The sequence below is a fragment of the Sphaeramia orbicularis genome, chromosome 5 (assembly GCF_902148855.1).
Source record: "Sphaeramia orbicularis chromosome 5, fSphaOr1.1, whole genome shotgun sequence".
Classification (NCBI taxonomy): Eukaryota; Metazoa; Chordata; class Actinopteri; order Kurtiformes; family Apogonidae; genus Sphaeramia; species Sphaeramia orbicularis.
The window spans coordinates 8,359,838-8,375,057 of NC_043961.1; the positions used below are offsets into that span (position 1 = coordinate 8,359,838).

Below are 15,220 nucleotides of genomic sequence, written 5' to 3' on the forward strand. Positions count from 1 at the left end.
TCAATCCGGCTCCTGTGATTAGTTGGCCTAATTGGACACAAAGTTGATTGAAAAGGCTTTGATGGCTGACCCCTGGGACGCAGCCTTTCATTTACTGGTTGCTGTATTGTGCGTCTAAACGCTCTGGGAGACCCTGGCTGAGTTCGTGCCCACCGACGCTTGCTGTGCGCTGATAAGGTGAGTGGAATAGTAATTTAATAAGAGCCGAGCACGTTCACTTTGACTAATGTGATGTGCACCGGAAAAGACGTCAGGGATGTGAAATCACTTTTGAGCTAAAGTTACAAACAACAATGACGAATGAAGATGGAGATCAGGGGTCTCAAACTCATTTTCTTTCAGGGGCCACATTCAGCCCGATTTGATGCTCAAGTGGGCCAGACCAGTAAAATAATAACAGAATAACCTATAAATAATGACTTTTTTTTTTTTAGTGCAAAAAAAATCCCATTAAATTATGAAAATACTTACTTTTATAAACTATAAAAAAAAAATAAAAAAAACTGGAAAAAAACTGAAATTTAAATTTAAAAAAAACTTAAATTTAGTGCAATTTTAACAATATTATGCATCAACTTATCATTTCTACATGTACATTATGGATCGGATCACTTACTAACAGGCAGAAAATTGTTAAAATTGTGCTTAACCCTTTCATGTATGAATTATGAGACCCTTAGTCAAGATTTTTTTCCTGAGTGTTTTTATTCCTCTTAAGGCATGAAAAAAAACATGCCTAAAGAAAATTTTCTTATGAACTTATTTTTCAGGGAGCTGCAAAAATGTCCACTCAGCTGGACACCATGCGTTTCATTTTTGGAGCAAAGAAACACATATTTACTGATATATTGTGTGAAAACTATGAAATAAAAACAATTTTAATGCTTATTTTAGGTAATTCATTTCTCAGACAGGGGTAGTTGTTTGCTTACTTGTTTTACTAGTTTGTCTGATAAATGAATTACCTACAATAATTATATGTGGAAGACGGTATGAACCTTTACCAGACATTTTTAATGCCGCTAATCTAATGTTTTCTCACATTTTAACACTCTAATACCAGTCATAACTCAATTCATGGACATAGAATGCAAAAAGACCAACATCTTTTGTTTAAAAAAAAATATTAATTACAGACTAATAACAAAAACAAGCACTTGATTTACACTTAAACATGTTACTCTAGATCAGGTTTATCAAGAACAGTAAAGTTACAATAATAGTATAAATGGCAGTTTATGAGATGATGCATAAGCGTCCACTGTGTTGGCTGATATGGAACTAAAACAACAACATCCATGAATATTTAAGAGAACAGCTGTAGAAAAACTGTCCACTGTAGCGACCACTATGCATGAAAGGGTTAATTTTCTGTTGATATTTCAGGTTGTTCATATTGTACAGGATAGTTTATAAATGTAAATATTTTCATAATTTAACATTTTTTGCACTAAAACAAAGGAAAAAATGTGAAGTTTGTGTTATTTATAGGCATTGTTGCAATATTATTTTTTCCACATCAAACCGAGAAGAAAATAATGAGTCATTATTTTTTTGTAAGTTTTTCTGCTGTTATTATTGGACAGTAGATCATATTGGTCTGTATGTAGAACCTGAACTACAATGAGTTCCACAGCTTTGACTGTGGAATTTTTGCACTTTGTAAATTCATCCCACGGGCCGAATTGGAACCTTTGGCCCCCGGGACGCATGTTTGAGACCTCTGATGTAGATGAAGTCTGTGGTGTTACCTGGGTCTGATTTGGAGAAGGTGTCCATGTCTAACAGGTTTCTGCAACAAAAGAAAAGACGTTATTAGACACTGAACCGACAGAGCAGAGCAGGAATTATCTGAGGTCACAAAGAATTCATGACAGCGTCCAAATGCCCACAAACTCACATTTATTCACATTTTAAATGGAAATATTTTCCAGAACTAGGGGTGGAAGAAAATATCGGTTCCGCAATATATCACGATATTTCATTTCACAATACTTTATCGATATTAAAAAAGTACTGTATTGATAATTTTAGGGTATTTATTCAAATGCTGATATGGTGGAGGTTAATTTTTGTTTTTTACCATGCCATACCATACCAACTTTATTTATAAAGCACTTAAAGAACTTTACAGCTGGCCAAAGTGCCGTACACCAAACATAAAAAAGGGATTAAATAAGAAAATAAAACTAGTGATAAGACAGGGTGTTAAGCGGGCTAAGAAAAACAGAATACAACCATCATAAAGACAAAGACAAATTAAAATCTGTTAAAAAAGATAAAATCAGCTGAAAAAAAAAAAAAGAAAAAAAAAAAAACAACAGACATGTCACTCATTGATTAAAAGCTAATAAGAAAAAGTGCGTTTGTAGATGTGATTTAAAGACAGGTACAGACTGAGCCTGTCTAACAACTAAGGGCAACTGGTTCCACAACTTTGGGGCGACAACAGAAAAGGTACGGTCCCCACGAAGCTTCTTTTTAGTTTTTGGAACCACAAGCTGCAGCTGATCTGCTGACCTGAGAGCACGAGGGGGGGCGTAGGGGTGGATCAGGTCAGACAGGTAGGAGGGGGCAAGGCCATTCAAACATTTAAAAACAAATAGAGGAATTTTAAAATCAGCTCTAAAACGCACTGGTAACCAATGGAGTGAAGCTAAAACCGGTGAAATATGCTGATGTTTCCATGTCCCTGTTAAAAGCCCAGCTGCCGCATTTTGGACCAGCTGCAGTCGGGAAAGTGTATTTTCACTCAGCCCGGCATAAAGTGCATTACAATAGTCAAGTCTAGTAGTTACAAAAGCATGGATCACAGTTTCAAACAGATCCCTGGGCAGAACAGATTTTACTTTTGCAAGCGAAAGAAACTGGACTTGACCACACCACTAATTTGTTGGTCAAGTTTAAGATTGGGGTCCATTTTAAAACCCAAATTTGACATGACCGGTTTCACCAAATGTGATAAGGAACCCAGGTCAACAAAAGCTGTGTGATTTGAAACACTGGGGCCAAAAACCATCACTTCTGATTTGTCCTGGTTTAGATTCAGAAAATTCAATGACATCCAAGATTTAATGTCATCAATACAGTCCAAGAGGGGTTTATAGCTTGCGGGTCATCCTTCTTAAAAGGTAAATAGATTTGACTGTCATCACCATAAAAATGGAACGCAATGCCATGTTTCCTCAGGATGGACCCTAAAGGGAGCATATAAAGAGAAAATAGCAAAGGTCCAAGGATGGATCCTTGTGGTACCCCACATGACAAGGGGGCAGAAGAGGTTTTTTGGTTTTCTTTATCAAGGTCAAGGTCAAGGTTACTTTATTTGTACCCGTAGGTCGATTTGTTTTGCAGTCTAGGTGATTGCTTTGGTATTACAACAGTACATATGTTGAACATGTAAGACAGGTACTTGATCACGCTCACAGACAGGACAAAAAGTGTTCAGTGTTCCACCATTCATCAGTATAGCAGCATGGATGAGTAAAAGAATAAAATAAATAAATAAGATCAAATAAATAAAAACAAGATGCCATAGAACACAATAGAAACCAGAAAAGATGAGAACAATCCGGGATAAAAACCAGGATAAAAACATAAAATTTAGAAATTTAAAAATTTGAAGTCACAACAATAATAAATAGAGCAAAGAAATGGGATAAACAACTAAAATAAGTTAGTAAAGTGCAATGTCACTATTTCTTATTGAGCTCAGTGGTTTATATCTTATTTATTATTATTTAACACTGCTTTAGTAAATGATGTAAAGCATCCTAAAAGCACTTTTAATTGTCTGAGAGGCAGATGGTAGTTCCTTTGGAAACTAGGAGAATTAGAAAAATGTTGTGATATAACATTAGATCCTGTTCTGATCAAATAAAAATGTGTTTAGTATTTGTACATATTTCTGGTGTAATTCAATCCTTCCAGGAAATAATCTTTTTTCTTTTTTTTAATTGCCTTTTTAACAGTATCGTGATATATCGTGATATATTGTATCGTGATCCTAGTATTGTGATTTGTATCGTATCACCACATTCTTGCCAATACACAGCCCTATCCAGAACATAGTGCACAGGTGTTCAGGTGTTATAGACAAGTTGTATGAACAGATGCATGTCAACATCTTAGCACATTAAGACAAAGAAGAGTGATACTAAAGAGAAAGAAAATAAAATAGAAAATAAACAAAAAACAAATATAATCCCCAGTCATTGCCAGCGAGCTTTCGAATATCAGTATTAGCCTGTCATAACAATGATGCGTGGAGCTAGATTAGTAAATTGGGATGATGTCAAATGTTCATAAAGCCTACTTCCACTCACATTTTAACCAATAAACTAGCATTCATCTGATTAAACCAGTGGTTCCAACCTTTTTTTTTTTACTCCTGACCCCATTTTAACATCACAAATTTCTGTCAACCCCAGACATTCAAAACAGAGCCTTTTTTTGGGCTAAAATTAATTTGTTTTTGATCCTGTAATAGTTTTCTATCCTATGTTTCAAATACAGGTTAATTTAAGAGGACATTTAGTCTATATAATGTGTATTATTCTGGACAGAGGCAGTAAATCCAGGTGTAGATTACTGCACAAAGGGAGAATTGGATTTTCCTTGGTCAAGATATGTACAGTCAGTCCAGTTTGGATTTACAAGGCTGACAATTAATACTGAACAAACAAGAACTCAAACTATGAATTATGAAAGAGCTGCAGCATCTGAAACTGACCACAATGAACATTTGACAGATAAACAGAACCACAGTGCTGCAGTTTCACACTCACTGTTTGTCTTTTCTATATTTGGATTGGCTCTGTCAACTCAACACAGATTTATATTAGTAAGGTTTTTTTTTTTTTTTTTTTTTTTTTTTTTTTTGTTATGTTTTTTCTTTTTTTTATCAATTACTAGAAATTTCAGGTGACCCCACATGGGGTCCCGACCCCAAAGTTAGAAAACACTGAACTTTACACATTCACTGGAAAAAATTCTAATCTTATCAAGTGTATTTTTCTCATTTCTAGTCCAAATATCTCATCACACTTAAAATCAGACAGAATCACCTAAAGTGGAACTTTTCAGTGAGATAGAAGAACTGATTTATAGACAATAGATCTGGAAAATCTGATTTCAAGAAACATGATCATTTTCACTTGTTCCAATGGCAGATTTTTTTTTTATTTTTATTTTTTTTTTTTTGCTTGAATTAAGTAAAAAAAAAAAAAAAAAAATCCAATCCAATCCAACTTTATTTGTAAAGCATTTTAAAACAACCACAGTGGACCAAAGTGCTGTACAGAAAAATAAATAAAAACCAAAGTAAAAGAGTAAAATACAAGAATAGATTAAAAGACATCGAACAATTGTAAAAATAAATAAATAAATAAATGAAAATCATTAATAAATAAATATAATTAAATAAATAAATAATAATACAGAAGACTAGATAAAACCTAAATAAAAGAAAAATATACAAGAATAGATTAAAAGACATAGAACTGTAAAAAAAAAAAAAAATACAAAAAAAAAATTAATAATAATAATAATAATAATAATAATAAATAAATAAATAAATAAAAATACAGAAGAATAGATAAAACCTAAATAAAAGAATAAAATACAGGAATAGATTAAAAGACATAGAACTGTAAAAATAAATAAATAAATAAAAACACAGAAGAACAGATAAAACCTAAATAAAAGAATAAAACACAAGAATCAATTAAAAACATAAAAAAGCCGTACAATTAAAAACAACAAAAAAATAAGAAAAATAAACCAATACCACATAAATCGTGCATGACTTAAAGGCCTGTAAAATCAGACATTTTCTAAACATATAGGAGGTTTTTCATGTAAATAAGCTCCTACTTTAAAATCACCTTTCCCTTTGTGCCCACAGGCAAAAAAAAAACAGCATGATTTTCTTTCCCCAAATAATAAAAACACCAGTCCATCCAAAGTGTTACTCCACAAACGTGTGAGGAATCTGTTTGTGCTCATTTGTGCTTCTGTATTTTCTCCAGTGGCATCAACACGCAGCAGAAATACTGCGAAGGCACAAGTTTAAGGTGCAAACTCTGACATAACACATGACACGTAAGAGGATTTCAGTTTGTTTTTTGTTTTTTTTCTTTTCTTTTTCTAATTTTATAGCTACAACAGTGGAGATGAATCATCGGCACACACACCAACACAAAGAACATCACAGCACACAAACACCAATTCGGTGCCAGGATTACAACCCAATTTTCTTCTAACAACCTGACACATTAGTGCGAATTGACTGCGATAACAAACAGTGTTCAATAAGGAGCTGACGGGCGCTAACTGACAGACTGAAACATTCGCTCCTCCAGGGTTTGTGGCTGTCAGGATGACGACGACTGAGTCACAGCCACGGCAGCAGAGCGACGCTGCAGCTTCAGTCTACATGTTTACATACAGTATGTTTTTGTGGGGTTTTTTTTACAGTGGGTCTTAAGTATGACCCTACGGTGGCCCAGAGGTGCAAACGGCCGAAAAATTATCCACTCTAAAAAACAAAAGAGAACAGCCCAAAAAATTATCCACTATATGAAAAAAAGACAACAGCCCAAAAAATTATTATCCCTTATAAGAAAAGAAACAGCCCAAAAAAATTATTATCCACTATAAGAAAAAAAAACAGCCCAAAAAATTATCCACTATAAGAAAAAAAAAAAAAAAAAAAAAAAAAAAAAAAAGCCCCAAAAAATTTTATCCACTATAAGAAAAAAAGAGAACAGCCCAAAAAATTATCCACTATATATTTTTAAAATAACTTTATTTTTAGCGCACCAACCTCCACTTCCAGTGGGTTACTTCCTTAGCATTAGCCACATTAGCTGAAGACCTTAAAAATTTTCAGCCTATGCTTTTATTTTTTTTAGTGGCCTTAATTTTAAAGCAAGAGACCTTTTGGGTAAACAGCGCCCCCTTAAATGAAAAGGTGGATGATGTTTTTTTTTTCTTATAGTGGATAATTTTTTGGACTGTTCCGTTTTTTGGGGGTTTTTTTTGTTATAGTGGATAATTTTTGGGGGTGTTCGGTTTTTTTTATGGTGGATAATTTTTTGGGCTGTTCTCTTTTTTTTCTTATAGTGGATAATTTTTTGGTCTGTTCTCTTTTTTTTCTTATAGTGGATAATTTTTTGGACTGTTCCTTTTTTTAATTTTTTGTTATAGTGGATAATTTTTTGGGCTGTTGCACCTCTGGGCCACTGCACAACCCTCTAATGCAGGGCTGTCAAACTCATTTTCTTTTTTAAATACAAAAAATAACATTAAATTATGAAAACATTGGCATTTTACAAACTATCCAAACAAAAAAAAGATGTGAATAACCTGAAAAAACTGAAATTTCTGAAGAAAAATAAGAAGAATACAAAGGAAAATTTTGATCAATATTATGCCTCAATTTATGATTTCTACATGTGCATTAAAGCTCAGATCTACCAAGGCATTAGCACTCTTTCCTTGAAAACCACCTCATTCGGTCTCAGAAAATGAAAAAAACAGGCATTTTTGGTCCGTTTTTCCATATAACCTGAAATTGATTATTTAGTATTATTTAACCCTTTCATGCATGAATTATGAGAGCCTCAATCTAGATTTTTTTCCCCAACTGTTTTTATTCCTCTTTAGGCATGAAAAAAAAAAAAAAATGCAATTGAAATTTTTTTTATGAACCTATTTTTAAAGGAGTTCCAAAAACGTCCACTCAGCTGGACACTACGCATTGAGTTTTTGAAGCAAAGAAACATGTATTTACTGATATACTGTGTGAAATCTATGAAATAAAAACATTTTTAATGCTGCTAATCGGATGTTTTCTCACATTTTAACATAAACTAATACTAGTCACTACTCACTTCATGGAGATAATACGCAAAAAAAACCAAAAAACTTTCTCATTATTTACATTATTTTTTACATTATTTTACATTATTATTTTTACCGTCTAATAACAATAACAAGCAATTGATTTACACTCAAACATGTTACTGAAGATCAGGTTTATCAAAAACAGCAAAGTTACAGTAATGCTATGAATGTCAGTGTATGGGATGGTGCATAAGTGTTCACTGTGTTGGCTGATATGGAACTAACACAACAAAACCCATGAATATACAAGAGAACAGCTGTAGAATACCTGTCCACTGGAGTGACCACTATGCATGAAAGGGTTAATATTAACTCACTGATAAATCGACAGTTGCAGCTCTTTAATATATGAATAAATATTAACTAATATAATTTTATTAGAAGACATAAAGGGCTGCACAGGTCATGTGTTTCTGTTTGGTAAAGCTGAAAAGCTAATGTGATTTTCCAGTGGATTTTGACTTAAGGCAGAAAAATCAGTTCTGCAGTCACATGACTTCAGTGTCACCAACACTAAAAACCCAACCTGTATTTGGACATGACATGATTACCTCTGTAAAAGAGCTTTTTCCACATCGGCCACTTAGACAATGGTTAGCAAACTGCACTTTTTTAGGCTACATTGGAATTTCCCTTGTGGGACTAATAAAGGCATATCTTATCTCTTACATTTAGTGATTTAGTGATTTATTCTGAACATGCAATGAAATTGAACATATATGCACTTGCTAAACATGCATAATAATACAAATATCAAGAATCATAACAATCTTAGTCAGAAGAAAAGCACAATAATTCCATTTACATGCCCGAAAAGGGGTGGGAAGAAGTATAACTTATTTAATCCCACCCTCTCTCCCTACAATATTATTAATAATATATGTCTCTCTTCCTTTTGCATTACTCTTGTATATTTATACATCTATTCACACACACACAAACACACATACACACACACTCATTCATCCATGTACACATATATACAGGGGTTGGACAAAATAATGGAAACACCTTCACCTCAAGATGATAATGCCCCAATCCATACAGCTAGAATTGTTAAAGAATGGCATGAGGAACATTCTAATGAAGTTGAGCATCTCGTATGGCCGGCACAGTCCCCAGACCTCAACATTATTGAGCATTTATGGTCAGTTTTAGAGATTCAAGTAAGACGTCGATTTCCACCGCCATCGTCTCTAAAAGAGTTGGAGGGTATTCTAACTGAAGAATGGCTTAAAATTCCTTTGGAAACAATTCACAAGTTGTATGAATCAATACCTCGGAGAATTGAGGCTGTAATTGCCGCAAAAGGCGGACCTACACCATATTAAATTATATTTTGTTGATTTTTTAAGGTGTTTCCATTATTTTGTCCAACCCCTGTACGTTTATACATATACACACATACAAATACACATATAATCTTTTACTAATGCCTTTCTTAGTTGTGCTAGCAAATAAATAAACAAATAACTAACTCAAGGAAGGAAATATACACAGGGTGGAGAAGCAAAATTTACAATGAACATTTAGTTGTTTTTTCTCAGCAGGCACTACGTCATTTGTTTTGAAACCAAACATATATTGATGTCATAATCATACCTAACACTATTATCCATACCTTTTCAGAAACTTTTGCCCATGTGAGTAATCAGGAAAGCAAACGTCAAAGAGTGTGTGATTTGCTGAATGCACTCGTCACGCCAAAGGAGATTTCAAAAACAGTTGGAGTGTCCATAAAGACTGTTTATAATGGAAAGAAGAGAATGACTATGAGCAAAACTATTACGAGAAAGTCTGGAAGATACTATTAAAGAAGAATGGGAGAAGTTGTCACCTGAATATTTGAGGAACACTTGCGCAAGTTTCAGGAAGCGTGTGAAGGCAGTTATTGAGAAAGAAGGAGGACACATACAATAAAAACATTTTCTATTATGTCAATTTTCTTGTGGCAAATAAATTCTCATGACTTTCAATAAACTAATTGGTCATACACTGTCTTTCAATCCCTGCCTCAAAATATTGTAAATTTTGCTTCCCCACCCTGTATATAAACAACAGTGAACATATGGTGGCAGTTAATAACCCTCATCTCTATATCTTGTGAAAAACCTGTTCTTATAAGTGTTTTTGAATTGTCTTATGTTTGAACATTCCTTGTGCTCCTCCCTCAGTCTATTCCAGACTTTAACACCACACACACACACACGCTAAAACTTTTCCTAGTAGTGCGCACCCTCTGAATTTTGAAATTAAATCTACCCCTTAAATTCTAACTCCCTTCCCTTTCAGTGAATAATTTCTGTATGTTTCCTGGTAGTAGATTATTTTTGGCTTTGAATATGATTTGTGTTGTTTGTAGTTCTATGATGTCTTTGAGTTTTAGTAACTTTGACTGTAAAAATAATGCATTTGTGTCATCTGCGGAACCTGCCTTGTGAATGATCCTTACTGCTTTCTTTTGTAGAATGATTAGTGGATGGATTATACTGTTGTGTTGTATTTAGACGGTCATGCAAAAGTAGTGTTGCGTTCTCACTTTTAATTCCGTGTTTAGACGTGCATTTTGAGGGGGAAATCTGCATGCGGACGGATACGTAAAAGTGTATTAACTGTCCTATTTATGGATGTTGTATGAACGCCAGGTGGCATCAGCTCCACTAAGAGCAAACGCCTGCATAGAACCGTTCTGCTGCTCTTCCTGTTCTCTCTTTGTACCAAATACAAAACAGGAAACAGAACCTGGCATGACAAATGCTGAAACAACTCTTGGAATATTGTTAAAAATCACCCTTATTTATTTTTCTTTTAAATTTTCAGTTTTTTCAGGTTATTCACATTTTCCTTGTGAAAGTTTGTAAATGGAAATATTTTTATGATTGAATGTTTTTTATTGGACTAAAACAGAGGAAAGGTGTGATTATTTATAGGTTGTTATTTTAATGGTTTGGTCCACTGGAGATCAAACTGGGCTGAATGTGGAACCTGAACATAAATGAGATTTTTTATGCCTTGGTAAAACACTGATTTCTCCTTTGTATATAGTTTATACAAATAAACCGGCCTTGCTTTAACATATATGTAGTTGAACATTATATATTAATATATTCTGTATTTATTACCTCCTATGAGGCTGTTAATCATAAACCTGACGTTAATCAATGGATCCGTATTTTAAGAACCACATGACCTGACTCTTAAATTTGGGTAAAATTAACTGGATTAGACTGAGCTAATTTATGTCCACGTCTCCAACACTCATCTCTGTTTCATTTCCACATTTATGATGCAAACCTTTCATTGGGAATCTGCCAAAAGGACCCCACAGATTTATTAACCATCAGCTGATGAAGAGTATCCCCGTTGCAGATATTTAGCACCATTTCCTCCTTCTCTGTCGACAGTATTTTTCAGGTCAGGTCACTGCTGGTGTTCTGCAGAGACCGTGGATTTATGTAATTTCATTTTAGCATCTGTTTATTGGTGTCATATGACTGTTATAAATAGCCTTTACATGTGTGTGTGTGTTCCTTCAGACTGGTGGCTGCTGTGGACAGAACACCTACAGGGAATCACAGGCATTTCCTCAAGGATTCACTACTCTGTTTTTTTTTTTTCTTTTTAATGCATAATCACATACGTCCCCTTCGCACTATGTAATGTACTGTGTGTTTGTCACTGATTTATTTTTATACACTTCACCTAGTGTTTTTTATGTCAGTGCCTGTGGGCAAAACTAAAACTCCTGGTTCCACAGGTGTCAAACATGTGGTCTGGGTAGGGATGGGAATCGTTAAGGACTTAACGATTCCGATTCCATTATCGATTTTGCTCATCGATCCGATTCCTTATCGATTCTCTTATCGATTCCCATTGGCTGAGGGAATAAAAGAGTACAAATGGGTGTGTTTGCATTAACTCTCTTTTATATTTCCATCTCTGCACAGAAAATATAACATATACAGGGTGGGGAAGCAAAATTTACAATGAACATTTAGTTGTTTTTTCTCAGCAGGCACTACGTCAATTGTTTTGAAACCAAACATATATTGATGTCATAATCATACCTAACACTATTATCCATACCTTTGCGGAAACTTTTGCCCATATGATAATCAGGTAAGCAAACGTCAAAGAGTGTGTGATTTGCTGAATGCACTCGTCACACCAAAGGAGATTTCAAAAATAATTGGAGTGTCCATAAAGACTGTTTATAATGGAAAGAAGAGAATGACTATGAGCAAAACTATTACGAGAAAGTCTGGAAGATACTATTAAAGAAGAATGGGAGAAGTTGTCACCCAAATATTTGAGGAACACTTGCGCAAGTTTCAGGAAGCGTGTGAAGGCAGTTATTGAGAAAGAAGGAGGACACATAGAATAAAAACATTTTCTATTATGTACATTTTCTTGTGGCAAATAAATTCTCATGACTTTCAATAAACTGGTCATACACTGTCTTTCAATCCCTGCCTCAAAATATTGTAAATTTTGCTTCCCCACCCTGTACACTATGTACAAATAATAGTAACAGATGACGCCGGACCCAGTTTGGAGGGTGTGTGTGTGTGTGTGTGTGTGTGTATGTGTCGGGGGGGGGTGCAGTGAAAGTGAAACTAAAGACGCTTTACTAATTTCTCTATTGCTGCATTTCTACTACGTGGAACAGGTTTGACTCAGCTCAGCTCGTCTCCTGTTGTTGTGCACCTCATTTCCTTTCCCCTACCTTCGGAAACTTATATTTGGGTACGACATTTGTTGCCCACACCAGAACCGGAACTGGGCCCAGCGTTCACTCTGCTGCTACATTCACAAACACCACTAAGTAGCGTATCAAATACGTGACATTCCTGTAAATGAATCACATGCTGTGGACAAATGTTTGAGCAGATTGAAGGGATTCCACCCTGTTGAAGAAATGGAAGCTTTGACAGTGTTCAACTGGACCTGGTGTCGTCTGTTTAGATCGTTTCTGCCTCAATGCCATGTTGGCTACATTCTGACCAAAACAATGCAGCATACGTGTGACGTCATCGCACATGCACAACGAAGGCAGAATCGATAAGCAGAATCGTTAAGCAGGCAGGCAAACAATTCCAAGGAATCGAGCTACTGAGAACCGGTTCTCAAAAAGAACCAGTTCTCAATTCCCATCCCTAGGTCTGGGGGTCAAATCTGGTCACCAAAGGGTTGAGTGGGATGAATTTGTGTGAATTTTAGAGAACCAAGTCCAATCCAGTCGAGTATATGTGGTATATAATGCTGTGTTCAAGGCTGGTTTTTGAGCCCGTAAGTCACAACTTCAAACCCTGACTCACGACTTTAGGCCCTTTTCCACCGCAGGAACTTTTGCAGGAACTTTAAGCATTACCCTGAACATTCAAAAGCCCTGGTGTGTTTGCACCGAAAATTACCTGGGTAAATAACTTTCCCCCGGCCCCGAACTTTCCCCGAAGAAGTTCCTGGTAGGAGGGTAGTACTTTTCAGATTACCAGGAACTCTTAGGGGCGGGGCTGTGTGCTGGAGAACGCTGAGTGGTGGACTACACTGACAGCGTTTCCACATTCTGTTCACCAGCCACTATTTAATTCATTCTTTATTTAATTTCCGCAAGCTTTGCGTTGTGATAATTTGGAAAATGGACCAAAAGAGAAGCTACAACAAGTGGATGGATGACGAGGTCCAGGCTCTTTTGAGCGTTTTTGTGGAGGAGGAAATTCAGACGGACTTTGAATCGCCAACACGAAATGAGCGAGGTTTCAGTAAAAGCTGTCAGAACCAAATTTAAGACGCAAGCTTACAGAAATATGAGAAAAGCCAAAGAAATTTATGCAAGATTAAAAGAAACTAAAGTACCACAACCGTCACAGTGGATCCAACTGTCGAACAAACCAATGGTATATATATCAGAAATATGCACCGTTTAGTTCATTCCATGCTGTAATAGTAGTCAGAGGCACATCAGCTGTTTAGTCAAAAGTCTGGTTAACCTAAGGCTAATGCTAATGCTAACTGGTCAACAGTCTGACACTAAACCTAAATCAGAGAACTGGATGTATTCGTGTTGTCGCCGTGAGCTGAACACTGATTTATTCTGTATGTTTGTGATTTCCACCTGAAATGGACTGGACGGACTCTCCTCTTTTTCTGAACCTGCAGCTGGTTTGTGTGCTCGTCCATCATCTACTGCTGTTAACAACAGCCCGGGTTAGACATCTCACATGTCACATCATACTAGTAGGAATCTGTCATCATGTGTTCTGTTATTCATTTATGCATTTTTATTACTTTTCATGTAGGAAAGTGAAAAAGGGACCAGGACCATGGAGCTCCAGACCCTGGTACTGGACCAGCTGGTCCACACACTGGTCCAGAAGCCTGAAACTTTCACAGATGTTTATTTCCCTTTTAATCTCAAGGCACCCTTTTTTTTTTTTTTTTTTTTTTTTGCACCTTTTGTTTCATTTCAATTTTTAATAAAAAAACATCTAACCTAATACTGTCTGTTCATTTACAAGGCATCAAAACAGGAGTTTAAGTACTTTTCTAAGTACTATGCAGTTGAATTAAATGCAGTCATTTGAGTAAATCTTTCTGACTTTAGGGTTGAACCTGGACTATATCTGTAAAACAATAGAAATGAAACAGAACCATCCATCACACTGAAAGTCAGATGTGATTGAGTTTAAGAAATGAGACATTGAAAATACATGTTCTACCATTTTTAAACAGAAATTACGGATCTGTAATGATGGTTAACTTCATTTAAAATGTATTCCAGATGAATTAAGTGATTAAACAACCAGTAAAATGTTAAACCCAACCCGTCCACTTCAGTACTGTGTCATTTTATTGTGCTAGAGGTTAGTTTGTGAATGGACATGAACTGGACTACAGTTTCTGTTACTGCTCCCCCATACATCAACAACCTGATTCGAATAAATTACCCTGAACTTTGGGGTGCGGTGGAAACACAGTTACCAGGAATTCTTTTACCCAAATAAGTTCCTGGTAAATAAGTTCCTGGTAATAAAGTTCTTGGGCTTTTGGTGGGAAAAGGCCTTTTGTAACGTTCCAGCCAAGTCACGCCAAACTGCCTGAGTGCAAGAAATTGTGGGAGCTAGATGTAAATAAACCAGCATGGTGAACCATACGTTATGTTCATTTACAATCATTTCTATCGGGAGTTAGGTTTAAGTTTAGGGTTAGGTTTAGGGTAGGTGATTAGAGCGATTAGGTTTAGGGTTAGGTTTAGGGTTGGCGATTAGAGCGATTAGCAGCAAGCGCAATAAGCGGTTAGGGTTAGGTTTAA

The 15,220-nt window shown here is 35.5% G+C and overlaps 1 protein-coding gene across 1 annotated transcript in view; it reads right to left on the bottom strand.

Annotated features, from left to right (window-relative positions):
- LOC115419135 (copine-9-like) overlaps nucleotides 1-15,220 on the bottom strand; it is a 399,664-nt gene that overhangs the window by 351,601 nt on the left and 32,843 nt on the right. Inside the window, exon 2 of the mRNA XM_030133771.1 lies at nucleotides 1,752-1,792. Coding sequence (XP_029989631.1) covers nucleotides 1,752-1,792 — 41 coding nt within the window. The remainder of the gene's footprint in view (nucleotides 1-1,751; nucleotides 1,793-15,220) is intronic.